At 38.1% G+C, this 19,002-nt stretch overlaps 1 protein-coding gene across 1 annotated transcript in view; it reads left to right on the top strand.

The window, feature by feature from the left end:
* Window positions 1-824: 824 nt before the first annotated feature.
* The window catches only part of LOC103254602 (DNA primase large subunit-like), a gene marked incomplete at its 3' end in the record, with an annotated part of 71,718 nt that continues 53,540 nt past the window's right edge, over window positions 825-19,002 (top strand). Inside the window, exons 1-2 of the mRNA XM_021709588.1 lie at window positions 825-954; window positions 15,619-15,752. Of these exons, the coding sequence (XP_021565263.1) occupies window positions 825-954; window positions 15,619-15,752 (264 nt within the window). The remainder of the gene's footprint in view (window positions 955-15,618; window positions 15,753-19,002) is intronic.

The following is a 19,002-nucleotide window of genomic DNA, read 5'->3' as shown; positions in this document are numbered from 1 at the left end:
TTTGGCCTTTAGGGCTCCTACCTGTGTAAGGGGCTTGATGAAGGAGTTAGTCCTCTTTTATCCTTCCCCTTCTATTTCTCTCTTTTTTATTTTTGAGTCAGTCTCACGCTGTCACCCAGGCTGGAGTGCAGTAGCACGCTCATGGCCACTGCAGCCTCTACCTACTGGGTTCAGGCAATCCTTCCACCTCAGCCTTCCAAGTAGCTGGAACCACAGGCATGTGCCACCACTCCCAGCTAATTTTTTTATTTCTTTTTTTAATTGTAGAGTTGAGGTCTTGCCATGTTGCTCAGGTTGGTCTTGAACCCCTGTGCTCAGGCAATCCTCTAGCCTCCACCTCCCAAAGTGCTGGGACTACAGGCTTGAGCCACATGCCCACTACCTCCTTCTACTTCTATACAGCATTCCTCCCCTCCATAGGATACAGCCCTCACTGGACACCAAATGCTGGTGGCTGGCTCTTGGACTTCTGGCTTCTGGAAATATGAGAAATAAGTTTTTGTTCTTTGTAAATTGCCAAGTCTCAGGTATTGTGTTGTAGTAGTATAAAGTGAACTAAGATAACTACTGATGATAGTGTAGCAGCTACGATGTTTTTTTGAGTTAGGGTCTCACTCTGTCCCCTGGCTGGAGTGCAGTGGCATGATCATAGGTCACCACAGCCTTGACCTCTTGGGCTCAGGCGATCCTTCTGTCTCAATCTCCTGAATAGCTAGGACTACGGATGTCTCACTATGTTTCCCTGGCTAGCTACAGCTTTTTGAAAGTGTTTGTGGTGCACTAATCAGTTATAAGTGTTAGGGCACGGATAGGGTAAAGATGAGATGAATGGAAGGGGAGAGGCGCAGGGAGACACAGCACCGCCGGAGCGGTACAGGGAGGTGCAGCAGAGAGGGGCGCAGCACCGCCGGAGCCGGCAAGCTGGAGATGTGTGCTGGCAACCCAGAGATCTGAGTAAATGCAAATAAATGCAACACACAGAGGTGAGAGAAGATAAGATTTATTTAAGAAAAGTTCACCCCCCACAGACAGGGAGCAGACTTACACTCTAGGTGAGTATGGCACCGTAGCCTCCCAAAGTCCTGGCTTAAATCCTTTTCCTTGGAGATGTTACAATCAGGTAGACGTGACTGCCATGACTTCCTTATCGACCACCTGTGGTTGTCTCGGAGAACCTGTGCCACAGAGACCCACTAATGTCCACCCACATTATCATAGCCCCTAGAGAAGGGCGTGACAAGGACTCTAATTCTCCTGCACCTTCCCAAATGACACTCCTTAGAGCTAATGGAGGGTGCACCTCCCCTTATCTCCTAGGCATTCCCAGTGGGTAGCTTTGGGGGATCCTTGGCTTCCCTGTAGATAGTGCCCAATTTACTGGAAGATCAAATCCCCACCTGCTCTCCCTCTGAGTGGTTATAACTTTTGTAAGTTACAAGTTTCATGACTTTTACAATCCTTGCCCAATGCACAATGTCTTAGGCTTTGTAAATTCCCTTTACTCTAGGCAAGCTTGATTGCCGCTATGAAATATCTCTGATTCCTGGCACCAGAAGGTCTGTTTCTGAAAAGACAAAGTCGGCAAAGTTAATTTTACCTAAAGCATGCATTTCTCCAAAAACATCGCTTCTACTTTCTCATCATTGTATTAAGGTTTAGAAATGAGATGAAAAATGGCTTTCTGCTCTTGGTCTGTCCTTTCAATAAGTGCTTCACATGCATTGGTTGGTTGGAGCCTTAGACTACCCTCATGAAGTTATGCACTGTTATGATCCCTGCTGTATAGGCAAGAAGAAAATGAAGGCAAGTGTGTGGAATGGCCTAGATTTGTCAGGCCCCTGTGCCAAGCTTTGAGTCCATGCTGTTCAACCTTTTCTCCAATGCATCCATTGCTGTCACGTTTGAGCTTAGAATTCTTCCAGAGGAGCATATTGACTTGATCTGTCTAACTCTCTTTGTCTTCTTTTCCTCCCTGCCTTGGTCATCAGGTAACTGGCTGCTCTGGGCATCCTTTATTCACATGGAGTGGGCTTGGCACTGGGGAATGCAGGCATGCTTTGGGGCTTGGCAGAGGGAATGGGGAGCCAGAAGGGCCTGTGGAGAGCATTGAATATGTTTTCCTCACAGATATAAATACAGCTTGATCAGTGACAGCATTCTTTTCTTTCTCCTCCTCCTTTCCCCCTGCCCCACCTTTTTTTCCTATTAGCTTTGAGATATAATTCACCCATTTGTAGTGTACAATTCAATGGGCTTTGTATATCACAGAGTTGTGCAACTGTCATCTCAATTTTAGAACATGCTCATCACCCTGAAAAGAAACCCTGGGTTTGCTTTCATCCCTGTTGTAGCATGTGTCAGTACTTCATCTCTTTTTATTGCTAAGTAGTATTTCCCTGTGTGCATGTACCAGAATGGTGACTGTATTCTGGCTTGTACATCTCGCTTTTCTGACTCCCAGCATTGTTTTGACTGCTACAAGGCCATGCCTCTCAGTAACAGATAACAGAATAGGCCCAGAGCATGAAAGGATTTTCCAAAGTTGCACAGATAGCTAGGGGTAAAATGGAACTATTTATTCTTTTGTACAAGTACTGTATTTTTATTGAGTGGCTAATATGTGCAAAACATAGGTTTTATGTTATGTACAAATGTAAAAGATATGGCCTGATTCCTTAAGAATTTTATGATCTTCTGGGTATTTTGAGATGTGAAATAATCTGTGTCTGTGCTTTTAGTCTGTTATAAGCAAATTCAGGTTCGGGGGAAGGAGAGAATTGTTTCTGTGATTCGTGACTGCCAATTCTCCTAGCTCCTGCATCAGTATTATTTGTCATTACTTTGCCTCTTACTGTTGTGGCTTGGGGTCTCCTATATACACTTTATATTCCACAGGTTTATTCCTATCCTCCACTCCATGGACGTATATATTAAATGTGAGTCATTTTGGAATTCTTGCAGTTTACAAGTAATAAATAGTAAAATTTTAATATAATCTTGAAGGTCGTGGGAATGGATTTAAAAACTTAGTGTCAGTACCAGTTTGTACAGAAACATTCAGAAATGGTAAAATACATTCAGTCACCAAAATTGCACAGTGATAATATCCTGTTTAATTTAGCTGGAATTTAAGTTAAAGGCAGTTTTAATGGATGGGAAACTGCAGCTCCTGCATACTGTGATAAGCTTTCGTAAATACCAGTTGTAGCTACTTGAGTGAACTACAGATCCACAAGAGAAATTCTTTTTAGGATACTATAAAACACCATTCATCTGTTTCAGTTAGATATTTTAGGTAGCATGTCATCCTTTTCTGTTTATTAATGTTATTTAATATTATACTATATAAAAGCATTAACAATGTAACCATCATTGTATTTTAAATATAGCATAATAGCTATGAAAGATGAATATTGACTGTTCAGGTGTATACTTAAGGTATTCTTCACTAAAAATTCTGCAGAGTCTCCTCACTCATTGGTTTAAATATCATATAATGTAAGTGATTTGATTATGTGATTTTAAACTTTATAATAAGATGTAAGAAACCAGGAAAAGTTTTTACTAATTTTGAGAATGAGTTGGGTTTTGAGAGTTTTGTGAAGTTTAATTTCTAATTTATTTGTTTTTTGAGTTGGAGTCCCACTCCATTGCCCTGGCTGGAGTGCAGTGGCATGCTCACGGCCACCCCAGCATTGACCTGCCAGGTTCAGGCGATCCTTCTACTTCAGCCTTCCAAGTAGCTGGAACTACAGGTGTGCACTACCACACCTGGCTAGTTTTTTTGATTTTATTGTAGAGATGAGGTCTCACCAAGTTGCCCAGGCTGTTCTCAAACCTGTGGGCTCAGGCAATCCGCTCACTTTGGCCTATTTTCTAGTTTTTAAAGTTAAGTTAGATGTTGCTTGCTAATAGTACTGGATAGTTACAGTTTGGCATGTATATATTCATTGAAAAGTAGGATAAAGATAGCTTTAGAATGAATAGCATCAAATATCAAAGGTGTTGCATTAAAGCTTAAAGTCCAAAATGTCTTTGATTTGTATAGCATTTGTTTTCTGATAACTGGGCACAGAACAAGTCATTTAAAATTTGTAAATGAACATTCATTCTTAAGCCACATCCACATGTAATTTTTTCACATTCATATATGTCCAAGCTGTGTACTACTACTATTAACAACACTACCAGTAATAGATAATTTAGTTAGATAGTAAAAGACTATAGACTAATAGGAAGCTGTAGTAGTGGGAGTAAGTGGTAATAGGGGATAGTTTAAAACCATATAATCGTTTCTGTGAAACATAAAGGAAAGTATGTATATATGATTATGAGTAATAGTTTAAAAAGTATTCTAACCCCCATTTGTGTTGTAAGCTTTTGTATCTTACACAGCATAGTATTCCTTGCTCACAACAGATTATTATCTATTAATACTATTTATTAATACTCAATGTGTCAGTGATAATTCAGAATCACGAACTTCACTAAAATATAAATATAAATAAAGAAACAGGAATGGTAATAGCTAATGTTGATTGTTTAAGTGAGATAATGTGCATATGTTTAACACCCATATTCTCATGAGGTGTAGAGATTTATTACTTTTGATGAAGACACTGAGGCACAGAAAGGTTAAGTAATTTGCCCATGATCACTCAAATTTGACTAATTCTGTTATCTGTGTTCTTGACCACTGCTATACTGCCTTTGTTGTTGTTGTTGTTGCTTTCTATTGGATTCCTTTCCTTAAATTATGGAATGTTATATATTTTTTGTAACATTCAACGAGTAAGAGGTATATTGCCTCTTACATGTACACTGCTTCACACATACACAAATACATATGAGTTATTGAGAGATTAACATACTCTACTAATGGTATTTAACTTTGGCTTTGTATGAATGTATCTTTTTTTATAAGCCCAAAATTTGCAAGTGAATTTAGGTTGGCAGGTACACTAGAATTGGTATCGACTTTGATGTTAGACAGACCTGGCAGCTTACTGTGTTGCTTTTAGGTAAGCTCTTTAACAACTCTAAACCTAAGTTTTCTCATCTGTGAAGTAATCATTTTTTATAGGGTTATATTACTGGTTCTATTACAGTCTTAGAGAGTAAAGAAAATCAATTAAACTGTATTCTAGATTAAGCATTTATTACAGTCATTCCTTACAATTTTCACTCACTGGCCTAAAAATGGAAAGAAATTCCATGAATTAACCCTTTGCACTTGGATGTCCTCTCTGAGGGGACATTGTAAATCTAGCAAACCACTTGGATGTCTCCTCTCAGGGGACATACAGAGATTGGTGGTGATTATACAGGACAACCTTATGCCAGTGCAAATTTTTCAAAAATGTATGTTTCCTTGAAGTTTTCCATTCAAATTGCACAAAAAAGTAGATAAAGAAATGGAATATATACTGAGATATACAAAAAATTCTTTTTTCAGCTGGCGTTACATAAAAAGAGAATGTGTGAAGTACTTTTACAGTGATGCTGACACCGCTTTGCAACAGAAGATAGTGATAAAGAGCATTTGTTTAAGGAAGGTAGCTGTGGGTATACCCTTTGTATCATAAGGCATAACTTGAAAAGATAGATAAGCAAGTTACTTTAACCTTAAAGGCAGCTTGTATTGAAGTATCAAGTGACACAGATTGAATACATCTAGCTGCACTAAGTCAGACAAGTAAAATTGAAAAAGTGATATTCTTTTGATAAATTTGATTTCATGATTTTGAAATTTACAATTAGAAAATTTTTTATCAGCCGGGCTCGGTGGCTCAGCCTGTAATCCCACGCTTTGGGAAGCTGAGGTGAGTGGATTGCCTGAGCCCATGGGTTCGAGACCTGCCTGGGCAACTTGGTGAGACCTCATCTCTACAATAAATCAAAAAATTAGCTGGGTGTGGTAGCGCACGCCTGTAGTTCCAGCTACTCAGAAGGCTGAGGCGGAGGGATCACTGGAGCCCAGCAGGTCGAGGCTGCAGTGGCCGGGAGCAGCCAGTCTGGGTGACAGAGTGAGACTCCAACTCAAAAAAAAAAAAGAAAAAAGAAAAATTTTTATCCATTATTTAGTTTGCAGAGCAATGGCAAAATGAAAAGACAAAACTGACTATAAGCAGCAGCAAAGATGAGTTAGATTTAGACTTTTATACAAATAAGTTAGAAAAAGATAAACATTGATTGGAAGAAAACATAGTGGCAATAGTGATATCCCATCAAAAAGGAAACAGGCAAATGTAATAGAAAGTGATAGCTATGGAAGTGTGAATAGTTTTGAAGAAGTCGAAGACAACATATCATCAAGTGAAGAATGGGAATGTATTACAGAAAAAGACAATTCTCCAGCAAGAATAAATTTTGTTGTACATTCTCAAACAACAGGACCTCAAATAGCAAGTAATATAAGATAACTGATCAACTATTTTACTCCACATTTTACATATAAATTAGTGATTAGTATAATAAAACAAATCGTTATGTAGATGGAAAATAAAGAAAAGCAGCTATCACACACAAATCTGTTTGGCATAAGTGGCATGGTGTTGACTGACAGGAATTTTTAGCTTTTATCATGATTATCCTAAATATGGGAATAATTTCAAGTACCGAATTTGCAAGAGTACTGATCAACTGATTTCAATAATAAAATACTCTTCATTTCTGAACATTCAGAAGAGAAAGGTTTATGCAAATCTTCTGGATGCTTCATTTGAAGAAACCTGTGTTGAGTGATAGGACGATCAGCACTTGTATTCAAAAGACCAATAAGTATTTGGAATACATCCATTTAAAATTTTCACAATATTTCACACCAGATTAGGCAGTTTGTTGTGATGAATCCACTATTCAATTTAAAGGGTGAATATCATATATAACATACAATCCAAATAAGCCTGCCAAATGGGGTATACACATTTACGCGCTAGCTGATTCAAAACAGGGTATCTTTTTTAAGTACTTTCCTACTATGGCAGCATAACATCCAAAAACATCATTTGACCTGATCTTCTAGTAAGCACCAGAATTCCATTTTATTTATATAAAAAGTTGTTGGAAAAAGTTCCCAATTTAGCAGGATACCACATGCTTACTGGCAGATATTACACTAGTATTGTCTTAGCAGAAGAGCTACTAAAGATGAAATATTTTACTGGATCAAAGTTGACCAAAAGAAAATACTGGCACAAATAAAAAGGCAAAGTTTTTAATGACAAAAACAATAGTATATAGGAAAAATAATCTCATGCTTCTTGCATGGAAGGACAAGAAGATTGTTACAGTTCTCAGCACTTGAAATCATGCAGGAATAAAATCTACCACAAGGACATTACGTGGTGGAAATATTAGACCAGTAAAAAAGCCTGAAGTGATTCTAAATTATATTGCAAATATGAGTGGTGTGGATCATGCAGATCAATGTGCTTCTACGTATTTTTTTTTTTGCAAAAATATTTAAAATGGTGGAGGAAATTTTTCTTCTGGAGACTAGAAGTATGTGTTATTAACTCCTATATACTGTACTGAGCATCAAAAAAAAAAAAAGAAAAAGAAAAAAGAAAGTCTATGTCCCATTTGAAATTTGTCAGGCTTCTGATCCTCCATTTGAGAAGTGGTCTTCAGGAATCACGAATGAGTCCTTCCACATTATGTTTGAACAACAGACTGGGCAATACATTACATATTATTAATATGGGAGGAAGAAAATGAGACTGTGTTGTCTGCTTGAATAGAAGAACACCAGGTGGAAGTTGTCAAAGAAATTGCTGTTGTACAACATGTATCAGTTGACATGCATTGCATGTCAATGACTGCTTCACACATTACCACAGGTCAGAAAAATACGAAATATAAAATTTTGATTTTTTGGTCATAAATAAGTTCTTCACTGTTCAAAATTCCATTATAAGCCAGATATCATTACAATAAAATAATTGGTTCCCATGCTATACTACTTAATATGAAGTGATTTTTCGCTATTTCATAAAAAAGTGTGGTGGATTTGCTGATAGGTGATCCACAAGATGTCTCCAAGTGCAAAGGGTTAAGAATGAATCTTATGAATTGATTTGAATGTTGATTGATAGTTTTGAGCATTGACTGATAGTCTTCCTTATAAGGTAATGCATTTAAAATTGTTTGGCAATAATTACTTGGTTAATGTTTAATGGACTACTGAAAAGATGCATCAGAATTTAATTTATTAAATGAATTAAGAATAAATACAAATGTATATAAATTTAAGAGATACAAATTAATGTGTATAGATTTAATAGAATATAAATATATAAAATTTTAAAAATTAATGTATTCTTTCAAGAATAATAGGGATAGGGAAAGTTCCTGCTTTTATTCATAGCCTTTTTAGGATTTGTTGCATCTCCCAGCCTAAACTTGAATAGAGAGAGAACACTAATGATTTTTCCTGTGTGAGTAGGGGATAATTTGCAGCTGTTCCTTGGAGATTTTTAGAAGATAGTATAATTTAAAATGTTCTTACCACTGTCTTACAGAGGAAAAAAGCTCTTCCTTTCTCTCTGTCTTTCGCAGCTGGATATATATTGTTCCCTATACATATGGCCTTTAGAGAACTTACAAGTGCACCACTATATTCATTAAGGGGCTCAGATGGCTGAGGGAATTGTGAATGAAGATCTGGCAGCATTTTTAAGGGTATGTGTGTGTGCACGTGGTTTTGTTTTTAGTGATTTGTAAAACACTTTGCCTGTTGAAAATTCAGCCAGTATGTATTGCAAAGTTACCACCTAGGTGCTTCACTGGATAAGAAAGAAGAGTAATACAGCCATGGACCTGGAGAACTGTCAAGTCAGGAGCCAAGTAACTGTACCATCAGGTAGAATATGGTAATTTCATTGTAGAATAAGTTGTTGTGGTGTTCAGAGGAAGGAAGAGATCATGTCTGGATGAAGGAAACAGAGGAAGCAATTTGAAATGCATCCCAGGGATAAGTAGGATTTCTCAAGATGGGCATGGGGTGGAAAGAGTAGTTAGGCAGATGCTCCAGGTAGAGAGAACCTTGCGGGCTGAGAGTTGGAGTTATACATTCATGACATGTGTTCAAGGAATAGCAGAGGTTACTTGTGAGGAGAGAAAAAGAAGAACAGGGGCAGTGCAAGGACCTTGGCCTTTGAGTACATTTGTACTTAATTCAGTGGACAGTTGAAAATTGTCTGTGGCTTTTTAAATTTAGTTTTTCTTTCTTTTTTTTTGAAGTGGGATATTGCAATCACCCAGGCTGGAGTACAGTGGTATGATCACAACTCACTGCAACCTCTAACTCCTGGGCTCAGGTGAGCCTCCTGCCTCAGCCTCCCAAGTAGCTGGGACTACAGGCACATGCTACTATGCCTGGCTAATTTTTTTTTTTTTTTGTAGAGACAAGGTCTCTTTATGTTGCCCAGGTTGAGAACTCCTGAGCTAAAGCATTCCTCCCACCTCAGCCTCCCAAACTGCTGAGATAACAGATGTGAGCTACTGCATCTGCCAGTTTTTCTTATTATTATTTTCAATATTTTTTTATTTTTAAGTAATTGCACATACACAGGAAGTTGAGAAAGAAATGTGCAGAGGAATTCTATGTACCCAGCTTCCCCCAATGGAAACATCTTGCATAACTAATATAATATCTAAGCAAGGACATTGGCAGCAGTACACAAGTATACAGTTTTCATCAGTTTTACATGTGTGTGTGAGTATGAGTATGAAATTTTATTATATGTATAGATTCATGCAAGCATCACCATAGTCTTCCCTTTGTTTATACTTATTTTCTCCGCCTTCCATGCCTGGAGACCACGAATTTATTCTCCATTTCTATGACTGTGTTACTTCAAGAATGCTATATAAATGGAATTATATAGTATGTAAGCTTTAAAGAAACATTTATTTCATTTATTTTGAAATAATCATAGATTAATAGGAAATTGTAAATATAGTATAGAGAGGTCTCTCTCATATATCCTTTACTCATTTCCCCCTGTGGTTGCATCTTACATAACTATATTATTATCAAAATCAGGAAGTTGACATTGGTACAATGTGTGTGTATTTCTGTGTAACCACCACTGCAATGAAGATGTAGAGTTGTTCAGTCACCACAAAGATTTCTCTTATTCTGTCTCTTATAGTCAGTCCCACCCCCTTGCCCCTACTACATTCCTAGTCCCTGTCAACAACTTACCTGTTTTCCATATGATTTTGTCATTTCAAGAATTTTATATATATGGACTCATATAGTATGTGACCATTTAAGATTGGCTATTTTTTGTTGTTCAGCATAATGCCCTTGAGATCCATCCAAGCTGGTGCATATGTTAATCTGTGCTTTTTTAAAAAAAAATCTCTGTTTAACCATTCATCTCTTGAAGGACGGTGGGTTGTTTCCACTTTTGAGCTATTATAAATAAAGCTGCTATCAACATTTGTGTACAGGTTTTTATGTGGACACAGGTTTTTTCTTTTCTTTGTGGTCGCTGCCCAAGAGTTAATTGCTGGGTCATATGTTTACTGTATAGTTTTTAAAGATATTGTCAAACAATTTTCCAGTACCATTTCACATTCCCACTGGCAATATATTAGTGATCCAGTTTTTCTACATTCTCACCAACATTTGGTGTCATCACTTTTATTTTTACCATTCTGATAGGAGTGTGGTGATATCTCCTTATGATTTTTACTTGCTTTTCCCTAATGGCTAATGATGTTAAACGTTTTTTTGTTTATTTTGTTTTGTTTTCCATCAAAGAATTTTTGAGTTAGAAATGGATGTGTTTCAGGAAGAATTTTTTCTGGCTTGGAGAGGTGATGAGAAAAGTAAGAGACAAGGAGATTAAGTTAGAAGCTATTGAATGTGTCTCGGTGGGGCCTCAGAAGGCTTCTTGAATGGGCAGGATGAAAATAGAAAGAATAGTGGCGATGCCTGCATGATTGTGATGGGAAGGATAATGGAGAGAAAAAGTAAAATGAAAATTTTGTTATTGATGCTTGGTGACTGAAGGGTCAGGATGCTTTTGACAAATATAAATAATTCATGGTTTTCTTTGTAACTTAGGAGAACATGATGAGTTTGGTTTGTAGTATGGCCATTTTTAGTGCAAAGGGGTTATTTAGATCGGGGCATCCAGAAAGAAGTTGCAAATTGGAGTCTGAAGTTTAGAAAGGTCATGGCTAGAAATATTGGAAAATCAAATATAGAGATATGATAACTCACATTTTGCTTGAGGATGAGCAGTAGTAAGCAAAAAAAAAAAAAAAATATATATATATATATATATATACACACACACACACAATCAGAGTTAGAAGGAAATTTAGGAGAGGCCAATTTAATAGACATTGGTGATCAGTAGAGTCACATTCCATGGGAGACTGAGAAAGAATAAGATAGAAGAAAGTGTTGAAGGCAGTTTCAGTTCAATAGTACATGCAGAGGCCAAACCTGAAGGGATTAAGGTGTGAATGTAAACAATACACAGTACATTTGGGGATTTTTTTTCCTTAACACAGGAGAAATGCTTATATAAAGAGAGAAGAGGAACCGATATGACCATGTAAGATTTAAGATGTGTGTGAGAGCAAATCTTCTCAAAGCTGCAGAGCAAAGTTGTGGATAGAAAGAATATGAGGGGCATGTTAGGGATAGATAGCATCGGGACACAGGAGGAAGCTCCCGCTTTGTCAAGGAGATTAAATACATATGTTATGGCCCCAAAAGAGAGGGACGAGAAAGTTATGTCCAATGCAGAGAGGAAGGAGCTGAGGACAGGCATCAGATGGGCCTTCTTGATCCTCTTAGGAAAGTAGATTGTTTTTTAGAAAATGTTTTGAATGACTGCAGATGATTTATTTTTTAACCTGACTTTGATTAAAGCCTGAGGATATGAGCAAAATACAGTCTTTCATTAAATGTTTAAGCAGCAACAACAAAAAAAGGAAATGCCAGCAGCATAAACAGTATGTCTTATAGTCTCGTCAGTGATTGTCTTAAAAGGGACATGCACATATTTACCTATGTTCTTTGCCAGAGGGAAATTGTATTTTATTTTATTTTATTTTATTTTATTTATTTATTTATTTTGAGTTGGAGTCTCACTCTGTCGCCCAGACTGGAGTGCAGTGGCTGCTCCCGGCCACCGCAGCCTCGACCTGCTGGGCTCCGGCGATCCTTCCGCCTCAGCCTTCCGAGTAGCCGGAATTACAGGCAGGCGCTACCACGCCCGGCTGATTTTTTTGATTTATTGTAGAGATGAGGTCTTGCTGCTCAGGCGGTTCTCGAACCCGCGGGCTCAGGCAATCCACTCACCTCAGCCTCCCAAAGGCACAGAATTATAGGCTGAGCCACCAAGCCCGGCTGGGAAATTGTATTTTAAAAACATATTATGATGAACATGAAAACACATTAGTCATGTAGGATATATGGTTGTAGAAAAACTCTGCCCCCAAAATTTATGAGTCTCAGATAACCCAGAAGCTAGTATTTTTCAGTAATGCAGAGTAAATGAAAAGACCACTAGGCAAGACATTGTTAATATTGACTGTGGATTCAGTGTGGGTTATGTAGTTCTATAGGTCCTTGGGAGCAAAAGAAGGAAAAGACTTGTGCAGCAGAAAGAGAACGGGGGAAGTGTAGAGAACGGTGCCATTTGTATTGCGTGTAGAGTTTCTGATTGGGGGATTAGGTGGTTGTTAGTATTTATAAAACATCATCAGTTACTACAACCCAATATTTCATATAATAAAAGTCCCTTTATTGTAAAAATAAAATATTTATTTTCTTTGAAATGTAAGGTTACGTAGCTTGCAGTGAAAGATGAGCCATTATGGGTCTAAACTACACAAAGGCAGGACAAGACAATTTAATTGTGTTGTATAAGTAGTACAAAAGTGGAAAAATTGGCCTGTGTTAGGTCCTATAATGATTAAAGCATTAAATAGTTCTGATGTCATTAAAATAGTACCAGCCATTATAACATTGTATTCATTGATTTAATAATACCATGTGCTATTTCAAATATTTGATTCTATGATTTTGGTTACTATTGATAGTTAAAATTTATTTGCTTCATTCTGTTTATTCACAAATAGTACTTTGACCTGGCTGGAGCTTTGAAGATTTAAAAGCTTTAGCATATGGAAAATTAAAATCATGCCTTTCACTTGGATGATTGCACCAAATCCTTTCATAACAGACTCTAAAGCTTGATGCATGATAGTATTTACACAGATGTTCAAAAAGTAAATACTAGAGGTAGGGATTGTTGCGGGGATTATGCTGTCATTAGTTGTTGCAGTTGCTTTTTTTTCTTCTAGAATAGAATAAGAAAGCATAGACTTAATTTTCAGCTGAAAGCAGCTTGCTTGGAATGAGAAGAAACTCGCATGGTTTCTTATTGCACTCAGAATAAAAAAATGCCAACTCCTAACTGTGATACAAAGCCATGCTCTGGTGCCTGCCAACAGCTACATGACTAGCTTCATTTTTTAAAACTACTATTCTTGACTCCTTTTTTGTTCTCGTTTTGGGGCCCTTCCATTTGTTCCTCCCTCTCCATGGATCATTCCTTTTGCCGTTTTTTTGTGGTCCCTCGAACACTGGTGCTTTAGACCCTCTACATTTGCTTTACCTTCATCCTAGTGTTTCCCTCCAGATATCGGCATGATTTATGCCTTTTGCTTTATTTGGATATCTTTCCTTCAGATACCATCAGAGAAAATTTTCCTGTCGAAACTAGCCTTTTGCTCCCTATTCTCCCTTATCATTCCTCCTCGCTTTCCCAGATTGTTTTCAGTATAGCACTTAGTTGTACCTGACAATGAATTTTGTATTTGTTTCCACCGTTTAGAAGGCAGGAACTTTGCCTTGTTCTTGTCTCTGTCCTTAGCATCTACAACAGTGACTGTCAGGGAGGAGGTACTCAAATAAGTACTGAGGAATAGATAAATATTTGCCTAATTAAGCTATGAAGACAGGTCACTATGGAGCTGTTGTCTTAGACATATGTGAGTTAACTATTTGGGATGACTAATAGAGAGATGACTAGCCATGGTGGAGGCCGAGAGCCAACAAACATGTGCCAGGCTGGAGAATCAGAATCATAACTTTATGTCCTGTCTGGTCACAGTGATTAGTCTTGGACATCTTGTCCCATGCTGAGCAGACGGACAGAGCACCTCCTTCATTCAGTGAGGCCCTTTCATTACCCTGTTTACTATAACTCTTCTCTTGAGTCTGTCCCCAGAGCTCCCCAGAGCTCCTCTGACCTGGAATTCTTTTAGTAATGAATGTTTCCCCCCTTGGTTTCTGTTTCTGTCCCCGAATTCCAGTGGGCAGAGATAGGTCATGTGAACTAGTTCAGAGTTTGATGTTTGTAACTATTCACATTAGACCTGAACTGGTATTGGTCTATGGAAAAGGCTGATGAGTTCTTCTCTTCTAATTTTTTGTCTCCAAGGCAGAGCAGAAGTTAAGGGAAAAAATTTAAAACTGTATTTTGAGAACTCTTATTACAGAAAATATGCGCATCCACCACATATTATTACCAATGGCTAGAGAATCTATTCATTTAAAGTAGATTTTTAATGAGGCTATATCTTATGTAGGACGTTTTCCTTATTTACAAAGATTAATTAATTCATTTGGTGGAGACATTTATTGAGTGAAAACTTTATGTGGTCAGATTTGAACAATCCCTGGCTTTTGCCCTTTGTACATAGCAGCATTGAGAGCATGTGTTGTAGGGACACCAAAGCAGGAGTCATCAACTGTAAGGTTAAGAAGAGAGAAGTGTCTCGGAAACTTGCTTGTTTGCTTTATTTATTTATTTAAGACAGGAGAAGTATCCTGGAAGCTTTGTTTGTTTATTGAGATGAGATTAAGAGCGGAATTACCTTGGAATTTGCTTTATGTATGTATTTATGTATTGAGATGAGATCTTGCTGTGTTGCTGAGGCTGGTCTTGAACTCCTGGGGTCAAGCAGTCCTCCTGCCTCAGCCTCCCAAAGTGCTGGGTTTACAAGCAGGAACCACTGTGCCCAGCCAGGAAGGTTCTCAAGGGAAGGAAAAGTTGAACGGGTGTTTGGCAGATAGGGCCACGGAGTTTGTGTGGAAGGAGACCTGGACTTTCTTTTTTTCTTTTTTTTGTGACCATAGGTTTTTATTTCTCTTGGATAAATACCTAGAGGCATTAAGGCAGTATGCAATAAATATATGTTTAACTATACAAGGAACTGCCAAACTATATATATATTTTTAAAGATGAAGTTTATTTTATTTCAGTATTTTTTTTCCATATGTTTTATTTTAAAATTATGAGGTACAGTTAAGGGTTAGGCATACAAATATGCATTGTGCAGAGACCTGGACTTTCAAAAAGCAAAGATGTGGAATTGCTGGACCAGTGGGGATCCCTGCCGTCAAGCATGCCCGGGGCATGTAAACATAGAGGAGGAAGACTCTATGAGGAATGGGTGAAAGAGGAAGTTGAAAGAGGGAGAACAGGCTAAGGGGGTGCGACTGTGTCTCAAAGGTAGTGGGAGTGATGTAAAAGATCTATTCAGGGAGATAGCAGAGCGTCTTTGTGTTGACGCCAGATCTCCGGGACGGCGAAGTGAAGAGTGGCGTGGAGGCAGGAAGGCCACAGAGAGCAGATGACCAGAAGCCCTATGTTCTGAGACACAGGCCTGACTTCACGAAGAAGGAGAGCTTACCGGAGCAGGGGCTCCAGGTGAGCCGATTCAAGTACAAGGGCGTGTTGGGCACAGTGGACACTTTCCTGACATTGCCAGTATATATGACATGCTCAGCTTCCTCAGCGGTTATATTAGCTTCAGAACTCAGCAAGTCATATTTCACATTAAGTAAAACGAGAAACAGCTAAATGGCTGGCACTGATGTAGTATTTACTGCAAAACAACTTAGCTTGGTGGCATGAATATCTGGGGAGAATGGATGAAAATTGAGTAGACACTCGAATATTTTTGTGGTTGGTTATGTATATAAAAGCCTTAATCCCGTCTTCCTCCTACATAGAGTACATGAAGCATAAGGATTTTGTTCATGTTTTTAAAAAAGGAGTTCAGGAAATTACATGCTGAGTGGCAAGTCCATTTAGTGTTTATTTTTGATGACTTTTAGGTGGCCCTTGAATTTTTACGGTCACTGTTACATCAGGAAAATGATTTAAAAGGTCACTAGTCAGGTTCTAACAATTCTCCTAGAAAGGTACAACGAAGAAATGACTTTTAATAAGCTTGTTTAATATTACGTTTTAATTTAAATAAGCACTCAACTTGGTTTTGAATCAGTGTCTTCAAGTCTACCCTCTTCTATGAAATATTCATGTTGGTAAAGCTGAGCAAGAAGGTGGAAATGTATAAAAAAGACATTTATCTAACTGTGGGTTTCAGGTATGTATATTTTTGTGTATGAATGTATATGTTGTATTTCTTTAAGAACTGTCCACTTTTGGAAGAATATAGTAATAAGTAGTTTGATTGTTTAGTATATTTTTGAGAAACAGATTGGATCCATTGGGATTGGAATAATTTGGGAATTCCATACATGTACTCTTAGGGCAATTGTCTCAAAGGTAAACGTATGAATCCTGAGTGAAGCTCAGTCAATGGATTTGAAATAGTAGGAGTGATAGTAATGTGGTAGCAGTAGTGTTAGTTATGGTTAGAACTAGCAGCAGCTGCCAACTCTTAGCACAGAGTCCATTGTTTTGTACAATACATATTTGCTGAATATATAATTGAAGACATAGGATCTATGTGTTTCTTTCATTTATTTAAATTTTTACAGTAGCCATGTAAAATAGGGACTAGTTACCCTCATTAACAGATGAGGAAATTGAGTCACTAAGGAATAAGGTAATTTCTTCAAGGTTATATGGGGCTAGGATTTGAATTCAGGCATGTCTGACTTTAAGCTCATATTTACATCATTGGTTACTGTGTTTTTTCCACCTGATTTCTGACTCCCTCTTTCAGTCTTAAATAGATTAAAATCCTGGTATGTAACCTCTAGCTACAACCAGAGTGTGCATAGTATTGATTTTATATTGGAAATGGTTGGAAATGGAGAATCTCACTAGAATGAATGGCCAATAATGATGTAGGAGGGTTTGCTGATGGTATTTGTTGGAGTTCTGGTAAATCAGATTTCCCAGGATTATTGCCTCAGCAATATCTCCTGCCCCTTCCCTGACCATCTGCAAGATGCCATGCACCAGGAACAGTGTTTGGGAGAACTTTAGAGTCTACACACTGGGGTTTTAAAGCTGTGCCTTTTTGATGGTAGAAACTGTATAAATGGTTCAAAAGTACAATGTATGTTAAACAGACACTTGGAATTTCACTGTGATTCTAAGAAGGTTTGTGTACTTATTGAGCAAGTGAGAATTGTTAGCACCCTCAGGGGAGGAATCCCACCTTGTGGAGGATAGCAAGATGCATAACAGCATCTAGCACTGAGCAGCAATCCAGGATGTCAACCCAGCACAGGTGTTGGGGTCATCAGGAAAGACATGACTCCCACAGGCACTGGACAGAACAATTCTGCGCTCAGAGAAGAGGCAGCAAAATCAGCTTCAATAGTGAGCGTTGGTCCCCATGGCCAGTGGGTTTCACTCTGCAGTCCATGCAGGGAGGTGGTCTGCATATGCCCTCTGATGCTGCAGGCAAAGGACCCTGTTCTGTCCCTGTCAGATGTAGCAATGAGGTTGGCTGTATGTATCATATGATGCACATGCTTAAGCAGAGTGAAGGCAGCTGGAAGAGGGAAAGGTATTCCCTAAGAGAGATGCCCAGCACAGGCTGTGAAAGCTCTTTATCTCTTTGTAAGGAGGTGTTGCAGGCCCGAGGCATATAGTTATATTACTGTTATGTGATGTGACAAGCTATACGCCACTGTGCTTCCCAAGGGAGCCTAAAGTTGTGTCCAAAATATCTCCTGCCTAGGAGTTGTATAACAGACTTCTACTCTGTTTTAAGAACTTTTCTTAATTAATAGTTATTAGTCTGACAATTGGATTTCTTTGTATTTTTTGTATCTTTAAAGAGTTTGTATAATATTTTAAAAGTGTTAGATTATTTATGCTCAGTGTCGTTGATTAATCATTACATGTAATCCTTTTTTCTAATAGTTTACTAGTTTCCTAAACTGTAGCATAGAGAGCTTTACGTTTGTTGTTATTTGGGATTGTATCAAGATGGAGAGTTAATGTGGGCTTTTGGCTCCTTCTCCAAAACTAATCGGCAAAACTACAGAGGTAAGAGGAATGCAGGGATCTGAGGAAGTGCCTCCGATAGCCATGAAAAATGCTAGGGGTGACTGAGGCCGTTGCAGGTTGGTGTCTATGTGTAGGTGGTTTAGGCCATGGTGCTGGTGACCTGAAGCAGCAGGAGAGGCAAAACTGTTTTATTTTCTTTTAAGTTTTGTTTTTTATCTGACTTTCTCTAATTACTTTGAGATAATAATTGCCTGCCCCTTTGCTACATAAATTGGTATCAGTTGAGTCATGTTAGGGCAGCACAAGGCTACTGGGGTAAGGAGCTGTTTTAAGCCAATCAACTGCCCCAGGGCCCATTAACCCCTGGAGCTTACAGATTATATACTACTGAGATTGCTTTCCCCCTGCTGCTTCCAGAGATTTAAAGACTCTTATTGGTAGGCAGCAAATAGGAATGGTCAGGAAGAGGTATTTGTTGCCGGTGGCTCATCCATCCATCTCAAATTCACCAAGAGGGATGTTACTAGGACTTGTGTTTTAGCCATTTAAAAAAAATGTGTTTCTAGACCTAGTTGCTCATAGCCTTGGATGAATGTGAACTGACTGATCCAAGTAATTGTATGGAGAGCACAGCCACAATTAAAAACATGAAGAAATAAGAAACTGGGTAGTGTAGACCTCATGAAGCAGAATTATTAGAAACAGGAGATCAGTAATTTATTTTTTTTGTTTTTTATTATTT

This window comes from Carlito syrichta, unplaced genomic scaffold, assembly GCF_000164805.1.
Source record: "Carlito syrichta isolate Samal-C Ts95f unplaced genomic scaffold, Tarsius_syrichta-2.0.1 Scaffold71961, whole genome shotgun sequence".
NCBI lineage: Eukaryota > Metazoa > Chordata > Mammalia > Primates > Tarsiidae > Carlito > Carlito syrichta.
The sequence above is the reverse complement of the archived record's forward strand: the minus strand, read 5'-3'. Positions and strand labels throughout refer to the sequence as shown.